This window comes from Phascolarctos cinereus, unplaced genomic scaffold (assembly GCF_003287225.1).
Source record: "Phascolarctos cinereus isolate Bilbo 61053 unplaced genomic scaffold, phaCin_HiC Scaffold_2;HRSCAF=192, whole genome shotgun sequence".
Taxonomy (NCBI): Eukaryota; Metazoa; Chordata; class Mammalia; order Diprotodontia; family Phascolarctidae; genus Phascolarctos; species Phascolarctos cinereus.
In genome coordinates, this window is record NW_027555625.1 from 114,707,175 (window position 1) to 114,724,960 (window position 17,786).

The window sequence follows — 17,786 nt, forward strand, 5'->3', positions numbered from 1 at the left end:
TAACTTAAGATGGGCCTCAACAAGGGTTGGATTGATAGCACTGGGCTAAATTGTTTTGGTGGTTGTTTTGTTTCTAAAGATCCAAGCTACTCAATCTAAAACATGCATAAAGTGGTAAATGCTTCTCTATGTGTCCCCAAGTATTCCCATGATTTTTCAGAGGAGGGTTTGTTCATCTTTTTCCTTAGACAAAATTGAAAATTATGGCCTGTATTAGATCATCAATATAGATGGACCTATAAAAGTGTGACAATCATTTTCAAATTAAAGAAGGACCAGACTTGAAGAATACCTCAGAGGACCAAACTCAGACAGTCCATTGATTGACACAGTACATTTCTTTTTTTTTCCCCAAAGCCAAAAAAAAAGAAACAGCAAAAATGTTTATTTTAAAGTAAAATTATACAGGCTTATAATTTTTTATAATTTATAATTGTATGCTTGTAACTATTTGCATTTAATATATGCTTATAATTATATTTAAAATATATTTCATGGATAGGAGAAATTATAGTACATTACAGGAAAATAATTTTTAAAATGTTATCAATTGACTTGCCCAGTTCTTCTAATATTAAAGACTGTTTGTTTATAAAACCAAGACGTAAAAGGTGTGATGCCGAGCCCGTGTGTGGCTTAAAATGAAGCATGCTAGATGGAAAAATGGAAGGTTTGTGGAACCTTTATGTGTCTCTCATGGGAGGAGAAGGCAAGTTTCTTTTCTTTTATGTTGATCGCAAAATCTAACAGAATATTTCAGAGTCTGTTAAAAACCCAGGAAGCGAAAATTTATGTTAATAAGTAGTGTATACCAGCAGCTGGCCCTAAAGCTGTCCCCAAGATGCTTTTGCTATTTCAGTATCCAAATCCTCTTGGATGGCGCCCAAGATAGACTCTAGCTTACTCTATATTCTGCTCTCCAGTAAGTATTATTACAGTGAGATTCTAAGAGGCAGATATATTCCCAAGCCACAGATAGGACAAAAATTAGGGAATGATTATATTTCAGATAGGGCAGGAAGGTGGCACAGTGGATAGAGTGCCAGGCCTGGAGTCAGGAAGACTCATCTTCCCAAGTTCTAATCTGTCTTCAGACTCTTCCTGTGTGACCCCGGGCAAGTCACTTAACCTTGTTTGCCTCAGTTTCCTCATCTGTAAAATGAGCCAGAGAAGGAAATGGCAAACCACTCCAGTATCTTTGCCAAGGAAACCCCAAATGGGGTCACGAAGAGTCAGGCAGGACTGAAAATGATTGAACAACAACATTTCAGATAAACTTGTCAATAAAGAGTCAGAAGGAATATACTGCTACTAATCTACCTACCCAGTGTAGGAAGCAAAGACAAATATTAAGTCACCACATAAAAATAATATAAAATCCCTGCACTTAAGTCAGATCTGAAATGAATGTTGAAAATGCAGTCAGGAGTCATCCTGTCTCTGGTTTAAGCCATGGCAGATTAATAAGTGAACTTTGTTATGCTATAGAATTAATTATTAATAGAATTAATCATAGCTAAATCCTACTAATATATTTTAATGGTGATATAACGTGCAACTGAATGGAATAAAATTTTGCAAAAGCCTCCTTCTTGAACCTGTTTGTTTCACAAATATAAGAAGTTTTTGATCCTATGTTTTGCTCCCTGCCCCACGGCACACCCCGGGGACTACTTGGAGAAGTGACATCTAAGCCTCCGTCTTATTCCGTTTGCAACTTTTGTCTCATTTTCAAAAGCAAGATTTGGGTTAGAACATCTGAGTCAGAAGTCCTCCCTTATGACTCAGCTTGGATGATAACCGGGATGGCTGCGAGACAATTATTGAGCTGTTATAGACAGACACTCATGTAAATTCTGTAACCACGTGAACTGAGGCTTGTTTTTTCTCTTGCTTACAGTATGCAACTGACTACAAGAGAGTCATCCATAATACGACCTTTGGAAATATCACTTTAGAAAAGGTAATGACAGCTGTGGTCACTTACTCCTTCTGAAAAATATTTGTCATTTTGCAGAAGTTTCTGCTTGCCACTTTTCCCCTGCATTGTTTAACAGTTGGATTTTCAAAGGTTGTATTTGGCTGAAAGGTTGTAACATCGAGCTGTTGTTTGGTCAGGGATGTTTGAATAGAGGACTAGAGTCTGGTTAGGGAACTGGGCAGGGAGGGGCGGGAAGAAGAATTTGCCGAACAAGCACATTTTCATTCTTAAGACAAAGTAAAAGATTATTCAGAAACACAGTTATACTTGTTCTTTTGACTCCATTGTCCAAAGTCATGTATTTTTAAGTTCAGCCAATATGAAAGCATTGTGGAATCCCAAGGTAAATGAATTTTTTAAATTCATCAAACCACACAAATAACTCTTGCATTTAGAAAGTTATTTCTGCTTTGCTTTCCGAGTTCATTATATGGGTTTCCAAAATTTGCTCCCATGTTCTACAGATTAAGCTTGATGAATCCTTGTGGATCTAAGACTATTCAGGGAGTTTAACAAAACAACAACAACAACAATTTGTGTAACACTTTCAAGTTTGCAAAGAAATTTACTTATTTTATTTGCTCCTCACTATGACCCTGTGAGGTAGTTGCTAATATTATTCCCATTAGGCCGATGGTGGAACTGAGGGGAAAGAGGTTAAGTGACTTGGCCAGGGTCTTAACTAGATTAAAATGGAATTAGGAAATATTTAACAAGAAATAAAAATACAGTAAAACATAGATAATACTACATTTTAAAACTAAGTCAATATGTGGCCCACAGGGATCCTTATGTTATGGTTTGTTGTTTTTTAAGTATTAAATTTAAGTATCCTAAGTATTAACATTTTTAAAGTCTTAAGTATTTTAAGTATGAAATTTTTAAGTATTAAAATTTAAAAAGCATTAAGTATATCATTTTTAAGTATTAAATTTAGGTACTAGGCATTTCATTCCTGGTCTACCAAGGGAATAGGCTTGTGAGGCTGAGCCCTTTCAAGGCAGAGGCTGAATAGCTGTGTGTCAGGGATGTTGTACAGGGAATTCTTGCAGTGAGTGGGAGATGAGACCAGGTGGCCTCTCAGAGCCCTTCTGACCCAAAGATTCTGCCATTTGATGTCAAGATTTTTCACAACTTTTTGTAGTCAATCAGATGGAGCTGGAAGAAAACCTGGGGATGATCTAGTCGAACCTTTTCATCTCCCAGAGGACAGAACCGAGGCCCAGAGAAGCCAAGTGAGTATTTAGGGTGACCAAGGCAGTAAGTAGGAGAGCTGGAAATTGACGCAAGGTCTTCTGATTCTAGGTGCAGGGCTCCTTCCACTATACCATTCAATCTCCCAGTCAAGGCCCACAGTGACTTTTTAATCAATGCACTGGGCAGAAGACTACACCTACTGTCTAATTAGCACTAACTGATCACCCTTGACCTCCTAGGAGAAAAGCAGTTTCTTCACTAGCAAAAACTACATCAGATTCTTCCAAAGCAAAAGTTTGGCCGTGGAATAGAATCGAAATCAAGCATCATAGGCAGCTGCTATCATCAGACCATCTGGGGATTACTTACTTACTAAGTGACTGCTTCAGTTCACAGGCCTAATTTAGTCTATATGTTTTCCTCCATCCAAAAAGCACCCTTCGTATTTCCACAAACTCAGAAATGGTCAAACCCAATTCCCTCATTTTACAGATGAGGACACTGAGGCAGAATTTGAACTCAGGATTTCCTAACTCTTGCACTCTGTCCCCTACATCATTGAGCTGCCTTGGTGCCTGAAACTTAATAAGTTCTGATTGACCTGTAAAATGATAGGATTAAACTAGATAATTTTTATAATTCTATGAGGGTCTATTGTGACATCCCAGCCCTACTGGATTAGTGTCATCTCTGCCCTCTCTTCAAATACCAAATGGCACTTACATTTTTTTTTCAAATGGAAGTTAAATTCATTCTTTTTTTTCCCAGAATTTCAGGACACCCAAAGGAGCTGGAGAAACTCTAGGGGTGTCAGCAAGCCAGGGCTGATGTTCACTGGTTTAGGGACTCTTGGTATGGAAACAACGCAAATTAAAAGAAAACCTCCATTTTAAATTTCATTCCTTGAAATCTGCTTATAAAGCAAAAGAGGGAAATTGGTTACTATAGAACACAACACAATATACTGCCATTAGATGAATACAGATAATTAATATAATTCGAAAGCTTTTTTTCCTTCTTCTGGGTACCAGTGGGTACTATGCTTTGTGTTAACCCCTCATGAAACCCACTGAAGACCTGAACCCAATGTAAAAATAGATGAACAGGAAAATTGACAACCATGCTTTTTGTTCACCTTCTAGGGAATTCTGCTAACATTCAATTAAACAAGTATTTTTATCTACCTTGCATTTACTTAGTACTGGTTGAATCTCCCTTCCCCGTTGGAATATAAAGCTTTTTGAGGTCAGGCATTGTTTTATTTTTTTCTGTCTCTTCCAGCACTTAGCACAGTTCCTTGTACATAGTAGGTGCTTAATAAATGCTTGTTGAATTGAATATTGAATGAATGAATGAAAAAGTATTGAGTAAGCACTCCTATGTACAAAGTTATGGAAATTCGAGTAGAAAAACAAGCCAATCTCTGCTCGAGCTTCCATTCAAATGGGGAGATGGCACATTAATCCTGAGATCATAACTGTGGCTCTTGCTCCTCCTGTATGTGACTTTAATCACAAAGCTTGTTAGGTTTCTTCCCCTGATTATCTCACATCAGGAATCTGGCTAAAGAAAGCTCCAGCAGAAGAAGCACTGAAGGCTCCTGATTTTAGCTTCATCACTCATTAGGTATATGACCTTGTGTAAATTACTTCCGGAGGTAGGGATTGAACTAGATGACATTTAATTTCCTTTCTAACAAAAAATTCTGTAATTCTATGAGCTGGAGCTCCAATTTCCTGTGTTAGATTTGGTATTAATGATATTTGGTAATTAGATTTTGTGTTAATCTATTCTTTCTCACCCAGAGTTATGATGTCAATTAACAGACAAGAATCAATCAAACCAGTCAATTTTTGCTCAAGTGGAATCTGGCTGTAGAACCATACACCAATGTTCTGTCCAACAAGGTTCTGAATTTCTTTCTGATTCACTCTTCTAATGATAAAGACTTGGGATACTAAGAAAGACGCATTATTGTTTGTCCTTCACTTTCCAAGAGGACCAGTAACATCACAGGGTGATGTCTTGACGTGCATATCAGTTAGATTTAAGTGAGGCAGAGCTACACAAAGCCATCAGCTTCACTCTGTCTTCCAGAGTCATTGAAGTCCAGTGGCAAGAGAAACACAGATATATGAGAAAAAGAACAATACAAAGAATTCCTCTCATATGGCAACTCTCCCTCTGAAAACAGTGCTAGGAGAAAATGGATTTATAGGGTGATTCGGTAATAATACTGGGACAGTGTTGGGACTAGAACTGTGGTTTTGCTGGGATGGGGAGTTCCCACTGAGAAACTTCCTCTACCATTGCTGGTCAGTGATATCTGAGCAACTTGGAGTCTCAGAGTTGCCTAGCGCAGCAGTACCGAACTCAGATAGAAATGGGGGCTGCTAAACCATAAAGCAACTAGGTACTGCAGTGGGATAGAGCGCCACATCTGGAATCAGGAAGACCTGAGTTCAAATTCGGCCTTAAGACACTTACTAGTTGTGTAACCCTGGGCAAGTCACTTAACCCTGTTTGCCTCAGTTTCCTCATCTGTAAAATGAGCTGGAGAAGGAAATGGCAAAACATTAGTATCTTTGCCAAGGAAACCCCAAATGGGGTCACGAAGAGTCAGACAGGACTGAAAATAACTCAACAACAATGGCACCAATGTCACAGGTTGTTGTGAGGATCCAAATAGGTAATATTTGTAAAAAAAAAAAAAAGATTAGCACAGTGCCTGGCACATAGTAGGGGTTTAATTGAATGCTTATTTCCTTCTTTCTTTCCTTACTTCGTTCTGCTGTTCTTCCTCCTCCCCCTACTTTATCTGCACTGTTCATTCACCGAGGTTACCAAAACGTTATACAACTCAGTTTTCTTAAGATGCTTCTCTGAAGAGTGGTTCTGTCTCCATTCTCTGTCTCTGCCCTTTTCATGCCTGCAGCCACCTTATTTAATTCGCCTGTCATAAGCCTCCTCTCCCGTTTCTGTTCTTCTGCACTCTTGTAATCTCTCTCTCTGTCTCTCTCTTTCATTTTTCTGTGATGGCATTTCATGTGACCGGTCCCCGCCACAGCTCCTATTTCATTACTTCCCATTCAGCCCTCTCAGTTTTCTTTTTCAGTCTCCTGAGCTTCCTCCCTCTTCCTTTCGAAGGTCCCTTTAAAGAGGAAGATGAAATAAAACCGGCTCTTTTTTTCTTCCCCATTGCAGTGTTTCAGTCTGGCCTGAAAACTCCACAGGGCAGATTGAAATATCTCCGGTTTTCTCACACAAGGGTGAGGCCTGACCACTGTATCTCCTCAGTCCTTTCAGGTCCCCTATGGCACAGAGATCGAAGGGATGAATATTTTGGGCTTGGTCCTCTTTGCCCTGGTCTTGGGAGTGGCCTTGAAGAAACTAGGCACAGAAGGAGAAGAACTAATCCGTTTCTTTAATGCCTTCAATGAGGCAACAATGGTGCTAGTGTCTTGGATTATGTGGTAAGTGCACCTTCCTCATATCCCCCAAGTGCATCCTGCTCTTCCCCTAAATAAGAATGTAGAATTAGACACTGGATCAGACAATCAGGCCGCTTAACCATAGGTTGCACCTATGACCAGGGTACCAAAGCATATTTCATAAGAGGGCACAGAGGCAGTGTGGTATGGGAAGAGGAGCACCCTCTCTAAAATAAGAAGATCTGGATTCAAATGATCTGTGAAGCATATTGCCTGTGTCAGTGTGACCTGAGGCAAATGACAACCTCATTGGACCTCAGTTTCCTCCTCTGTCAGATGAAGGGGTTAGACCAGATGACTTTCAAAGTTCCTTTCAAAGAACTATGAAGTTTGAATGCAGATTGAAGTATACTGTTTGTTCTTCTTTCTTTTTTCTTCTGTTTTGTTTTGTTTCTTCTTTCTTGTGGTTCCTTCTATTGGTTCTGACTCTTTACAACCTGTGTCAGTGTGACCTGAGGCAAATGACAACCTCATTGGACCTCAGTTTCCTCCTCTGTCAGATGAAGGGGTTAGACCAGATGACTTTCAAAGTTCCTTTCAAAGAACTATGAAGTTTGAATGCAGATTGAAGTATACTGTTTGCTCTTCTTTCTTTTTTCTTCTGTTTTGTTTTGTTTCTTCTTTCTTGTGGTTCCTTCTATTGGTTCTGACTCTTTACAACATGACTGATGTGAAAATATATTTAATAGGAATGTATATGTAGAGCCTATGTCGGATTGCATGCCATCTTGGGGAGGGAGGTGGGGAGGGAAGGGGAGAAAATTTAAAACTCAAAAGCTTATGGAAGTAAATGGTGAAAACTAAAAATAAATTAATTTTAAAAAAAGGCCCTTTCAGCTATAGATCTGTGACCCTGTGATCCTATTGCTGGACCCCCCTGACTTCAACCTCAAGTGTACCCCATGTGCAAAAACCAGATTGCTTCCTCACTTCCCATTTATCATATCAATAGCCCCACTACTGATAATAGGTATAGCTTTTTCATAAATAAATATAGCTAAACCTATCTTGAATCTGTTCATATTTTCAATCTGTACTATCTCTTGTTAGCAGTGAGTTTTTTAAGTTTGTAATTTATAAAAAAGTTTTGTTCTAAAACTACCTGTTTCAAGGACCCTTGTTCTGGTCTCTAGGAATTAAGGGAACCAACCATAATCAGTGCGTACCTTATTTATACTGTTCATAATTTTAAAGATTTTGATTATATCCTATCATAGTTTTTCTATACTAAAGGGTCTTGGTTCTTTTTTTATTCACTAAAAATAATTAAAAATCATTTCCTGCTTGGAAAGGTTGGGAAATAAGGGTTTTCCCATTTGACTTTGACTTGACTCTCCATTTCTTTTTTTTCTAAAATTCTGAATTTAACAAACTCCAAAAAATGGAAACTTTTCAATAGGACAAAAAAAGAGGATAATATGTGAAACTTATACTCTGTATTACATACAATTTACTTTTTTTAAAAGCATATAATAAATTAAATATGCTACTTTGAATCGACTCAAGCTGGTTCTCCAAAAATAACTATTAATTTTTATTAAAGTCATCAAGAGCTTGACCCTTAAAAAAAAAAAACCCCAATACACCATGCTCTGATTTTTGGCCCCAGTGACCGGGGCAGTTTGCCTAGCAGAACCCAATTTCTTTATGTGTTAACTTCCATCCGTCATCAGTCATAACATCCGGGACTTATCCTCCTACATACCTTTCATCCACAAAGCACTTTCTTCTTTGTTAACCCTCACAAGATTCCCAGCCCTTCCCCTTCTCAGGGAGATTCCTGGAAAGGAAATGTTTTAGTTACTATTTTATAGCTGAAGGAGGAAAGATGCTTAGAAGCTGGTAGAAATTCTAAGAACGGGTGGGAAGGCAAGGAGAGCCCACAGCATCCCATGATTATCTTTCCCAACTTGAAACATCCTGTGTTGGTTTTGATTTTACCCATGTAAACATTTAAGCTTTGTATCACTGGTGGTGTTTGGGGAAACATCTGACACTTTTGGAAAGGAAAAAGCTCGTGGGCTTTTCACATCACATGTTAGTAGTTTGAGGTTATTGGCTTATTGTCCTCCCTTGTCAAGAAGGCAACACTGTCTTATTAAGCCCCTTTTATCTATAACCAACAGTTACACAGTCATTCATTCTTTCAAGTGGATGAGCTGGTGATGCTCAGTTAGGCATGTCCCCAGGCCCTCCGGGCCCAGCTTGATATTTTTTACTCAAAAAACAGACCTTACATAAAGCTGCAATTTAAAATATCCTGAACACCAGGTGCCTTGACCAGTTCTGGGAAAGATCTTAATCAGTTTTACTATTAATTCCTCTTTCCATTCAACCTATCTTCTCTCCCCCCAGTTACATAAAAACCAAAGTTCCCTGTTCATTTCTTATAATGAATAAATCAATTGAAACTATACTCTTTCTAATCCAGATGATTAACTGACTTTCCTTAATATAACTCTCCCTATAATAATCTGCCCTAGGAATATGCATGGCATTATTTTAAATAGATGTGCACACCAAAATCGGCAGACCTTTCACACAAAATCGGTTTCTTATTGTCAGAAAAGAATCAGAAAACCTTCCCAAAAGATGTAGATTTGTGTCGGTTTTGCATCTTAGCAATTCCATTAGGTAGTTGTTAATCCTTTGTGTTTATCATTAGGGGAAAAAGACAACAGAAGATAAACATAAGCAAGGTTACAAAACAGGCAGAAGCTACCTGTTAGCTCCCAGGGTCTGATCTCACCCTTCATCCCACTTTGAAAAGATATTTTATTGAGTTTCATTCTTTAGGACAAGAAAGGTCATATAGCCTAAGGAAGAAGCCAAGATTCTAGTCATGGGTAGGCTGCCATTTAATCATGACCTTGAGTCAATCGATGAATAAAACTCTTCTTCAGTTTTCTGTCTGTAAAATAGGAAAAAATACCTCTGACCCTGCCTTACCTCATTATCGATATTGTTCTTTACTGACTGTTTAGTTTAAATAACTTAACAGAGGTCACAAAGCAAACAGCAGCACAAGCAGAATTTGAGCTCAGAAACCCCGGAGTCTGGCGTCATACTTTCATCCCACTAGGAGAAGGTAATTGTATTGAGCTCCATTCTTTAGAAAGACAAAAGTGACATAGTCTAGAGGAAAAGCTAAAAATCTAGTCATGGGTCTACTACCAGTTAATCATGACCTTGGGCCAGTAAGTAAATCAAACTCTTCCTCAGTTTCCTGGACTCTAAAATAGGGGAAATACCACCAGTCCTATCCTATTTTTAACATGAACATTGCAGAGATAGGGAGAAAATAAGCAAGATGAAAGCCCTCTGACTCCTAAAGCAGAAAGACATTACCTACATAGATACTTTTAGTCTGAAAGGTCAAATACCTTTTCCAAAGAGTCTTTTATATTTGTCCTATAGGTATGTTCCTGTAGGTATCATGTTCCTTGTTGGAAGTAAGATTGTAGAAATGAAAGACATTGTCATCTTGGTGACCAGCCTGGGAAAGTATATCTTTGCGTCAATTCTGGGCCACATCATCCATGGAGGGATTGTTCTGCCACTCATTTATTTTGTTTTCACACGGAAAAACCCATACCGATTTCTTCTTGGACTCCTCACGCCATTTGCAACAGCCTTTGCAACCTGTTCCAGGTGAGTAGTCTCCAGGTGCCATTGTTAACTAATGCAAACTAAAGACTGAATACGGTTCTACATCCCCACCCAGTTCCCTCAAACATCCATGTCTGTGAAGAAGAACAGACAGTTACCTAAGCAGATTCTAGGGCCATAAAGTGGTTAGATTGTTCTTCTCACTTTTAGTTGTTGACTACATCACTTCACTAGTTGCTTTGGGTTATATTTTTGAATTTGTCCATTCAATTCATTAAATACCTGTTAAGCCCCCTATGCCAAAGATTGGCCAAAATTGCTCAAAGATACAAAGACAAAAACTAAAACAGCCTCAGCTTTCACAGGGTTTGTGCTCTATCTACTCCTGGGATATGACGTATACACATGTACACAAAGAAATACAAAATATATATAAAGTAGTACAAACTAATTGAGAAACAGAGAGAAACTCTAATGACTAGACATAAGGTAAGGTAGGACAGGATTCAGGAAAGGCCTCCATGCAATTTCATTGGTTGTCCCCCATGCCTGGAATTTTCTCTGTCCCTATCTCCACCTCTTGGCTTCCTCTGTTTCCTTTATGTCCTGGCTAAGACCCGCTTTCTACAAGAAGCCAATCCCAGTCCCCGTAATGCTAGTACCTTCTCTTTATTGATTATCCCCAGTTAATCCTGTATATCCATCTCATATGTTCATAGTTGTATTCCTGTTGTCTCTCCTGTTAGATTGCAAGCTTCTTAAAGGCAGAGAGTGACTTTTGGCTTTCTTTATAACCCCAGCACTTAGCACGGTACCCAGCACATATTGGGGGCTTAAAAAGTGCTTATTGATTTCCTTTTGCAGAAGGTAGCATGTGGGCTTGCTTGGGAAAGAAATTGGGAGCTCTAGGAGGTGTAGATGGAGAGAGGCAAATGCATTCCAGACACACAGCGTCAAATTCTCTTCTGACCATTCACGTCTAGCAGGAGCAGACAGAAGTAATCTGGAATAGCCTGTTTATGTTGCCCAAAACAGCAGCAGGCCTTCTCTGCAAGCCAATGAAAACTTGGCCTGTGTAAAGTAAGCTGATTAACTCAGTAAGGAAACATTCTGAGTAAGTGTCTGGGGTGGTCAGACTTGCACTCACCAAGAGGCGCTCGGGAGGTGTGCTTTTGGCCTCAGAGGGGAGAACTCAGACATGGGAAGCCACTGTGTTTCGCCTCACATCAAGTCATCAAGCATTTAGTAAATACTCATGATGTACTCGTGTACTCTGCAGATACAAAGAAAGGCAAAAGGATGGGCTCTGCTTTCAACTAGCTTGCAGTTTAATGTGGCACAACATGCAAACAACTGTGTAGTCTAAGATCGATACAAGATAATTTGGAGGTGGTTGACAGAGAGAAGGCTGTAGCGTTAAGGAGGCTTGGAAATGGCCTCATGTAAAAGGTGGCACCTTAACTGAGAGTTAAAGGAAGCCAGGAAGCAGAGATGAGAAGGGAAAGAGTTCCAGGCATGGGAGAGAGCCAAGGAAAATGTCCAGAGCTGGAAGATGTTGTCTAATGCAAGGAACATCAGCGAGGCCAATGTTGGTGACCTCCATGTAAAGAAAGTCTTTCTAACAATTGGAGGTGTTCAGAAGTAGAATGGACTGTTCTAGGAAGTGGGAGCTCCCTTCCCAAGAAACAAGATAGTATTAGAGAGCCACTTGCCAGGGATATTATAGAAAGGATTCTTGTTCAGGTATAGGTTAGAGGAGATGACCATTGAGCTCCCATCCAACTCTTAATTCTCTGAGTTATAAATTTAGGAAATAAGACAAAATGATTCTAGTAGGATATTTACTGCCTATCCACAATAATGGTGTTAAATAGTACCAAAGGATTGCCTAGTTAATATTAAAGGTGGAAGTGGGATTTGTTAGCTTTTTTCCTAAATTACATTTTATTGTTTTTACTTAAAAATCCATCTTCTTCCTCCTCCCCCCCAACTCCTCATTGAAAAAAGAAACCCTTGTAATAAATATGTATGGTCATGCAAAACCGTTTCCCCCTCTGGCCATGTCCAGTAAATATGTGTTTCATTCATCACACTGTGAATCCATCCCTTCTCTGTTAGCATGCTTCATCATCAGTCATCCAGAATTGTGGTTGATCATTGTCTTAATTAGAGTTCTTAAGTGTTTCAGAGTTGTTTGCCTTTATAATCTTGTTATTGTATAAGGTGCTCTCCTGGTTCTTCTCATCTTATGGCATCATTTTATGTAAGATTCTTCCCAGCTTTCTCTGAAACTTTTCAAAAGCATTGATAAAATTTTTTTAAAAAGAGGTAAAAAGTAAATCTGTTATGCTAGGAATCATTTTAAGACCTACAAAGAGATTCTGAATTGGACTTGACCATCTTTCTTTCTTTTGTTCATTTCCAGCTCAGCAACCCTCCCATCCATGATCAAGTGCATTGAAGAAAATAATGGTGTAGATAAAAGTATCAGTAGGTTCATCCTTCCCATTGGGGCCACTGTGAACATGGATGGGGCAGCCATTTTCCAGTGTGTGGCGACTGTGTTCATCGCCCAGCTTAACAATGTGGACCTGAATGCAGGACAGATCTTCACTATTCTGTAAGTTACTATCTTCTCTGAAGCTGGGTCAGAATTTTAGGGATTTTTCTGGTAAACATTTTTCAAAAACATTTCAAATACAAAAGGATTCATGGGCAAAAAAGACTTTTTCCAATCCACATGTCGACCCAGAAGGCTGACATTGTCTTTCTGAGGCTCAGTTGAAACATAGGAATAATAATAATAATAATAATAATAATAAAAAATCGACTCTCTGAAAACAAGGGTGTAACAAATGGAGGTTAAGGTTAAACAGTAGCTCACAGGGGAGGGCAGAGTATGCCGTCCCCTGAGAGAAACTCCTCATTCATTCCCCTGCCGAGGTCGTGTGTCTCCAAGAATGTGGACTCTGGTTCAGCAGCTGCAACCATATTTATTTTTATTCAGCATAGAGCAGGGCATATGACAGAAACAAGAGTGTGGTTAGCGAGTTAGTAGGAGAAGAGGAAATGCACCACGCAGGAGAAGGGGGTCAACCAATGTGGCCGCTTGCTAGGAGGAGAAGGGGTACAGGTGTCAGAATCTCCAAGAAAAGGCGTTGAGGGTTGCCTCATCTGCGAATTGGGACCCCCTGCTGCTTCTGGGAACCTGGGAGGGGAGTCAGTCCTAGCTGCCAGCTGTCTCACTTGAATATGTTGACTGTTAAGGCCGCAGTGCATAAGCAACTCCATATTTATGTTATTAACACAGCAAACTTCACACAATAATCCCATGACACAGGAGATTGGATCAGGGGATCCCTGCAAGGCTTTTTCATCTTTAAGGTCTCTGATTTGGAGATGAGAAAGAGGAGGGATTTTTCATGCCCTGTCTGACATTCTGTGAATAATCAGTGAGTTGGTTAATGGAAAAAGGTCTCACACTTAGAGCAGAACATACTTAGGGCAGCTAGGTGGTGCAATGGGTCTAGAGTCAGGAAGACCCAAGTTCAAATCCAACCTCAGATACTTAATAATTTTGTGACCCTGGGTAAATCACTTAAGCTGTCTGCCTCAGTGGTCTCAACTGTAAAATGGGGATAATAATGAGAGGATCAAATAAAGCACTTATTAGCACAGTGCCTGGCACATAGTAGGTGCTATATACATGTTAGTAATTATTACTGTTATTAGTTAGGGTACCAGCGGTTAATGTTAACAAGCAGGCTCACAATGGTGTGATTCTAGAGCACCGTCTGCTGCCTACAGCCATATTGTATCCTTTGTTTCAGAGGCTGCCGTGGCCAAGGAATTCCTCCCCAAGTGGCCAGACTCCCGGGGACTAGCCTCTCTGTACTTAGCCAGATTAATTTGAAGCTGACTTGGTCAGTTTCCAGGTCCCTGAAGCCTTTCCAGGAAAGGTAAAACCTGCCAGCTTTCCACCTGCTCAGAAAGCCTTTGAGAACCCAGCCTCACTCCACTCCACACCGTGATGAGGCATGGGAGCCAGGCAGTCAATATATGGCTAATAATTACGTGGCTTCTCGAAGGCCATGCCAGCCGGGCACAAGCTTTGGCAGGTCCTACCAAGCGGGAAAGGCGTCAAACACGGGTCTGGCAACACGCTATGAGCCTCTTGTCCAAGGGAAAGACTAAGTTCGGAGATGCTCGTGTGATAATAATAATAGCCAACACTTTAAGGTTTGCAAGACACTTTTTTATGTATGTTATTGTTATTACATTTGATCCTCACAATGATCCTATGAGGTAGATGGTATTGTTATCCGTAATTTACAGATGAGGAAATGGAGGCAAACAGAAGTTAAGTGACTTGGCCAGGGTCACAGAGGCATTAAATGTCTAAGACAGGATTTGAACTCACGTCTAATTGACTCTGAAGCACTGTGCCATTGAGGTGGCCCATCACCAGGTGGGCCACAGTGAGGCACATCCCCCAGTCTCATACACTTGTTAAGGTGTAGGGAGTGGTGTGATCAGTGTGAGTGGAGTGGAGTTCCCACCCTGACCAAATCATGGATCCTTCAAGTAATAATTAAATAATAATAATAATAATGTTTAAGTAATAATCAGAGCTGTTGTGATAGATTGGTTGGTGGTTGTCCTTTGTTCTCAAAGTGGACCAGAATGACCTCACTGTGCTAGAGTCAAGTTACAGTGTGTCCGACTAGGGCCGATCGGGCCAATACGAGCTTGCAGTGTTCTACTGCAGGTCGGGCACAAACAGTCCATGTGAACACTTGGGGTGGATTCTCTAAATGTGTGCATCTTGCATGTCCTTTGAGCTGTCTCAGTTCTGCTTTGCTCATAGAGCACAGCACATTCTCTGATGTGGGCACACATGCTGGGCGGTCCTGTGCCAGTGTCTCCCATGCCACACAGTCAATTCCAGAGTTCTTCAGAGAGACCTTGAGAGGGTCCTTGTATCGATTCTTCTGACCATCATGTGAGCGCTTGCCCTGTGTGAGTTCTCCACAAAATAGTCTCTTTGGCAAGGGTACGTTTGGCATTTGAACAACGTGGCCGGCCCATGGGAGTTGCGTTCTCAGCAGTAGAGTTTGAATGCGAGGCAGTTTAATTCAAACAAAGGACCTCAGTGTCAGGTATCTTATCCTGCCAGGGGATCTTCAGAATCTTCCTAAGACAATTCGAAGGGAAGTGATTCAGTTTCCTGGCACAGCGCTGGTAGACTGTCCAGGTTTCACAGGCATACAACACTAAGGTCAGCACAGCGGCTCTGTAGACCTTCAGCTTGGTAATCAGTCTAATACCTCTTCTCTCCCACACGTTCCTCAGAGCCTCCCAGACACTGAGCTAGCTCTGGCATTGCGTGCATCAGCCTCATTGTCAGTGTGTATAGAAAAGTTCTTATGTACCCACTCCACTTTCTGCACAGTCTGCCTAGTAGCATGTTGTATGTAGTAGCAGTGACCACCTATGCCTTGCCCTCTCACAGGGTGACTGCCACGGCCGCCAGCGTTGGAGCAGCGGGAGTGCCAGCGGGAGGCGTGCTCACCATCGCCATCATCCTGGAAGCCATTGGGCTACCCACCCATGATCTCTCCCTGATCCTCGCAGTGGACTGGATCGTGTAGGTACCCACCCTCTGGGCTGTGCGCAGATGGGAGGCAGCCCTGGTGTGAGTCACGGGACCAGGGCTCAGATCCCACCTTTGCCACTTAATACCTGGGTAACCTTAAAAAATTCACTTCATGCCCCTGAGCCTGTTTCTTCAGCTGTAAAATGAGGGTATTGACTTATATGTCATCTGAGGCCTCCTCCAGATCTATCTGTGTCCCCATGTTCATTTCTCTGATACCTTCTTTTATGGAACATCTGCTCTGGATCAAGCCCTGTCCTAGGCACAGAGAGGGGTGCAGAGAAAGGTAAGTCAGGGCTGCTTCCTTGTAGGAGTTTACAGCCTAGCTGAGAGATAAAATTTCTGCATCAGGAAAGTCAAATAAATGAGGCAAGACAAATAATCCTAACCATTAATATTTTTATAGTCCTTTTAAGCTCACAAAGTAATTTGCACATGTTAGAGCCTCTCAACAATCCTGTGAGGTCATTATTACAAATATCATTATCTGCCTTTTAAAATGACAGAAAGGACTCACACAGCTAAGAAATGTTATGGGTAGAATTTGAATCCGAGCTTCCTGATTCCACATTCTGTATCCACTATACCAGGCGCCCTCTCCTAAACCCAAATGATAATTCTCAAAGGGTCATTCACCACGGACTTGAAACACCCCAGAAAGCAGCTGCTCAAACTCTAAATGTGGCCTCATGACCCTGGAGCCAAGAGAAACTGTGGGGTGGAATGGCTTGGTCAGGAATCCTGCTTTGGCCACCTTATTGCCTGTGGGACCTTACGCAAATTATCTAACCTCTTAGGGTCTGAGTTTCCTCATCTGAAAAGCCACGGGGGCTGGACAAAGGGATCTTTAGGGTTCCTTCTAGTGCCAGAGTTTTGTGGGGAAGGCTAACGGCCCAGTCTTCCAGTCAACCAGGGCTAGAGGCAATCCCAGGGAACAAAGGCTTAGGAAAAGTCCTGGCTGCTGAGTAGTACCAACCACTAGGAAAAAAGGTGATGCTACTAAGGCCAGAATCTTTCTCCAGCTGGATCCTTCCTCTGCAAGCCACTGATCCACAAATAGGAGAGAGATTCCGAAAGGGGAAGGAAGCAGCATGGTGGATGAGCCCAAACAGTAATTTAGGTCTGCTAACCTCAGCAGCATGGAAGGTGGGAGGACTTACTAATAAATGATATTTATACACATAAAGCCTTAAGGTTTATAAAGCACTATAGGGTTAGGGTTAGAATTCAGGTTAGGATTGGGGTTCAGGTTTGGGTTGGAGGTAAGGTTCAGGATAGAGTTAGGGTTTGGGTTAGAGTTAGGTTTAGGGTTGGGATTAGGGTTCCAGTTAGAGTTAGGATCTCACTTCACCCTCAGGTGTGGTAGGAAGTATAGGGGTTACTACCCAAATTTGACAGATGGGAAAACTAGAGCTCAGAAAGTTTTCATTGTTTGCTCGTGGTTACATAGGTGGAGGATTCAAAACTCTCATCCATGCTGCCTGTCACTTAATATTTCAATAAGCTCAATATTTATTCCTTGTCTTCAAGCCTGTAACAAAGATTCTCTTTTTTTTTTTTTTGGTGAGGCAATTGGGTGACTTGCCCAAGGTCACACAGCTAGTAAGTGTCAAGTGTCTAAGGGCAGATTTGAACTCAGGTCCTCCTGATTCCAAGGCTGGAGCTCTATCCACTGCACCACCTAGCTGCCCCAACATAGACTCTTAAATCAAGTTCTAGGTGTCAAGTTGCTTGAGTCACATGTAGTCAAAGACTGTGTAACAAATATGGTTTTGTCCATTTTGCAGACAAGTAAGTTGAGGCACAGAGATGACGGGTCAGCCTCTCCCTCTCCCCGTACTCCCCCGCAACC

At 41.0% G+C, this 17,786-nt stretch overlaps 1 protein-coding gene across 2 annotated transcripts in view; it reads left to right on the plus strand.

Moving 5' to 3' along the window:
- The window catches only part of SLC1A4 (solute carrier family 1 member 4), a 64,711-nt gene that overhangs the window by 44,649 nt on the left and 2,276 nt on the right, over window positions 1–17,786 (plus strand). For both annotated transcript variants that reach the window (XM_020985437.2, XM_020985435.2), the window contains exons 3-7: window positions 1,901–1,963; window positions 6,476–6,651; window positions 10,087–10,320; window positions 12,704–12,898; window positions 15,791–15,925. In XM_020985437.2, coding sequence (XP_020841096.1) covers window positions 6,512–6,651; window positions 10,087–10,320; window positions 12,704–12,898; window positions 15,791–15,925 — 704 coding nt within the window. In that variant the 5' untranslated portion in view covers window positions 1,901–1,963; window positions 6,476–6,511. The remainder of the gene's footprint in view (window positions 1–1,900; window positions 1,964–6,475; window positions 6,652–10,086; window positions 10,321–12,703; window positions 12,899–15,790; window positions 15,926–17,786) is intronic.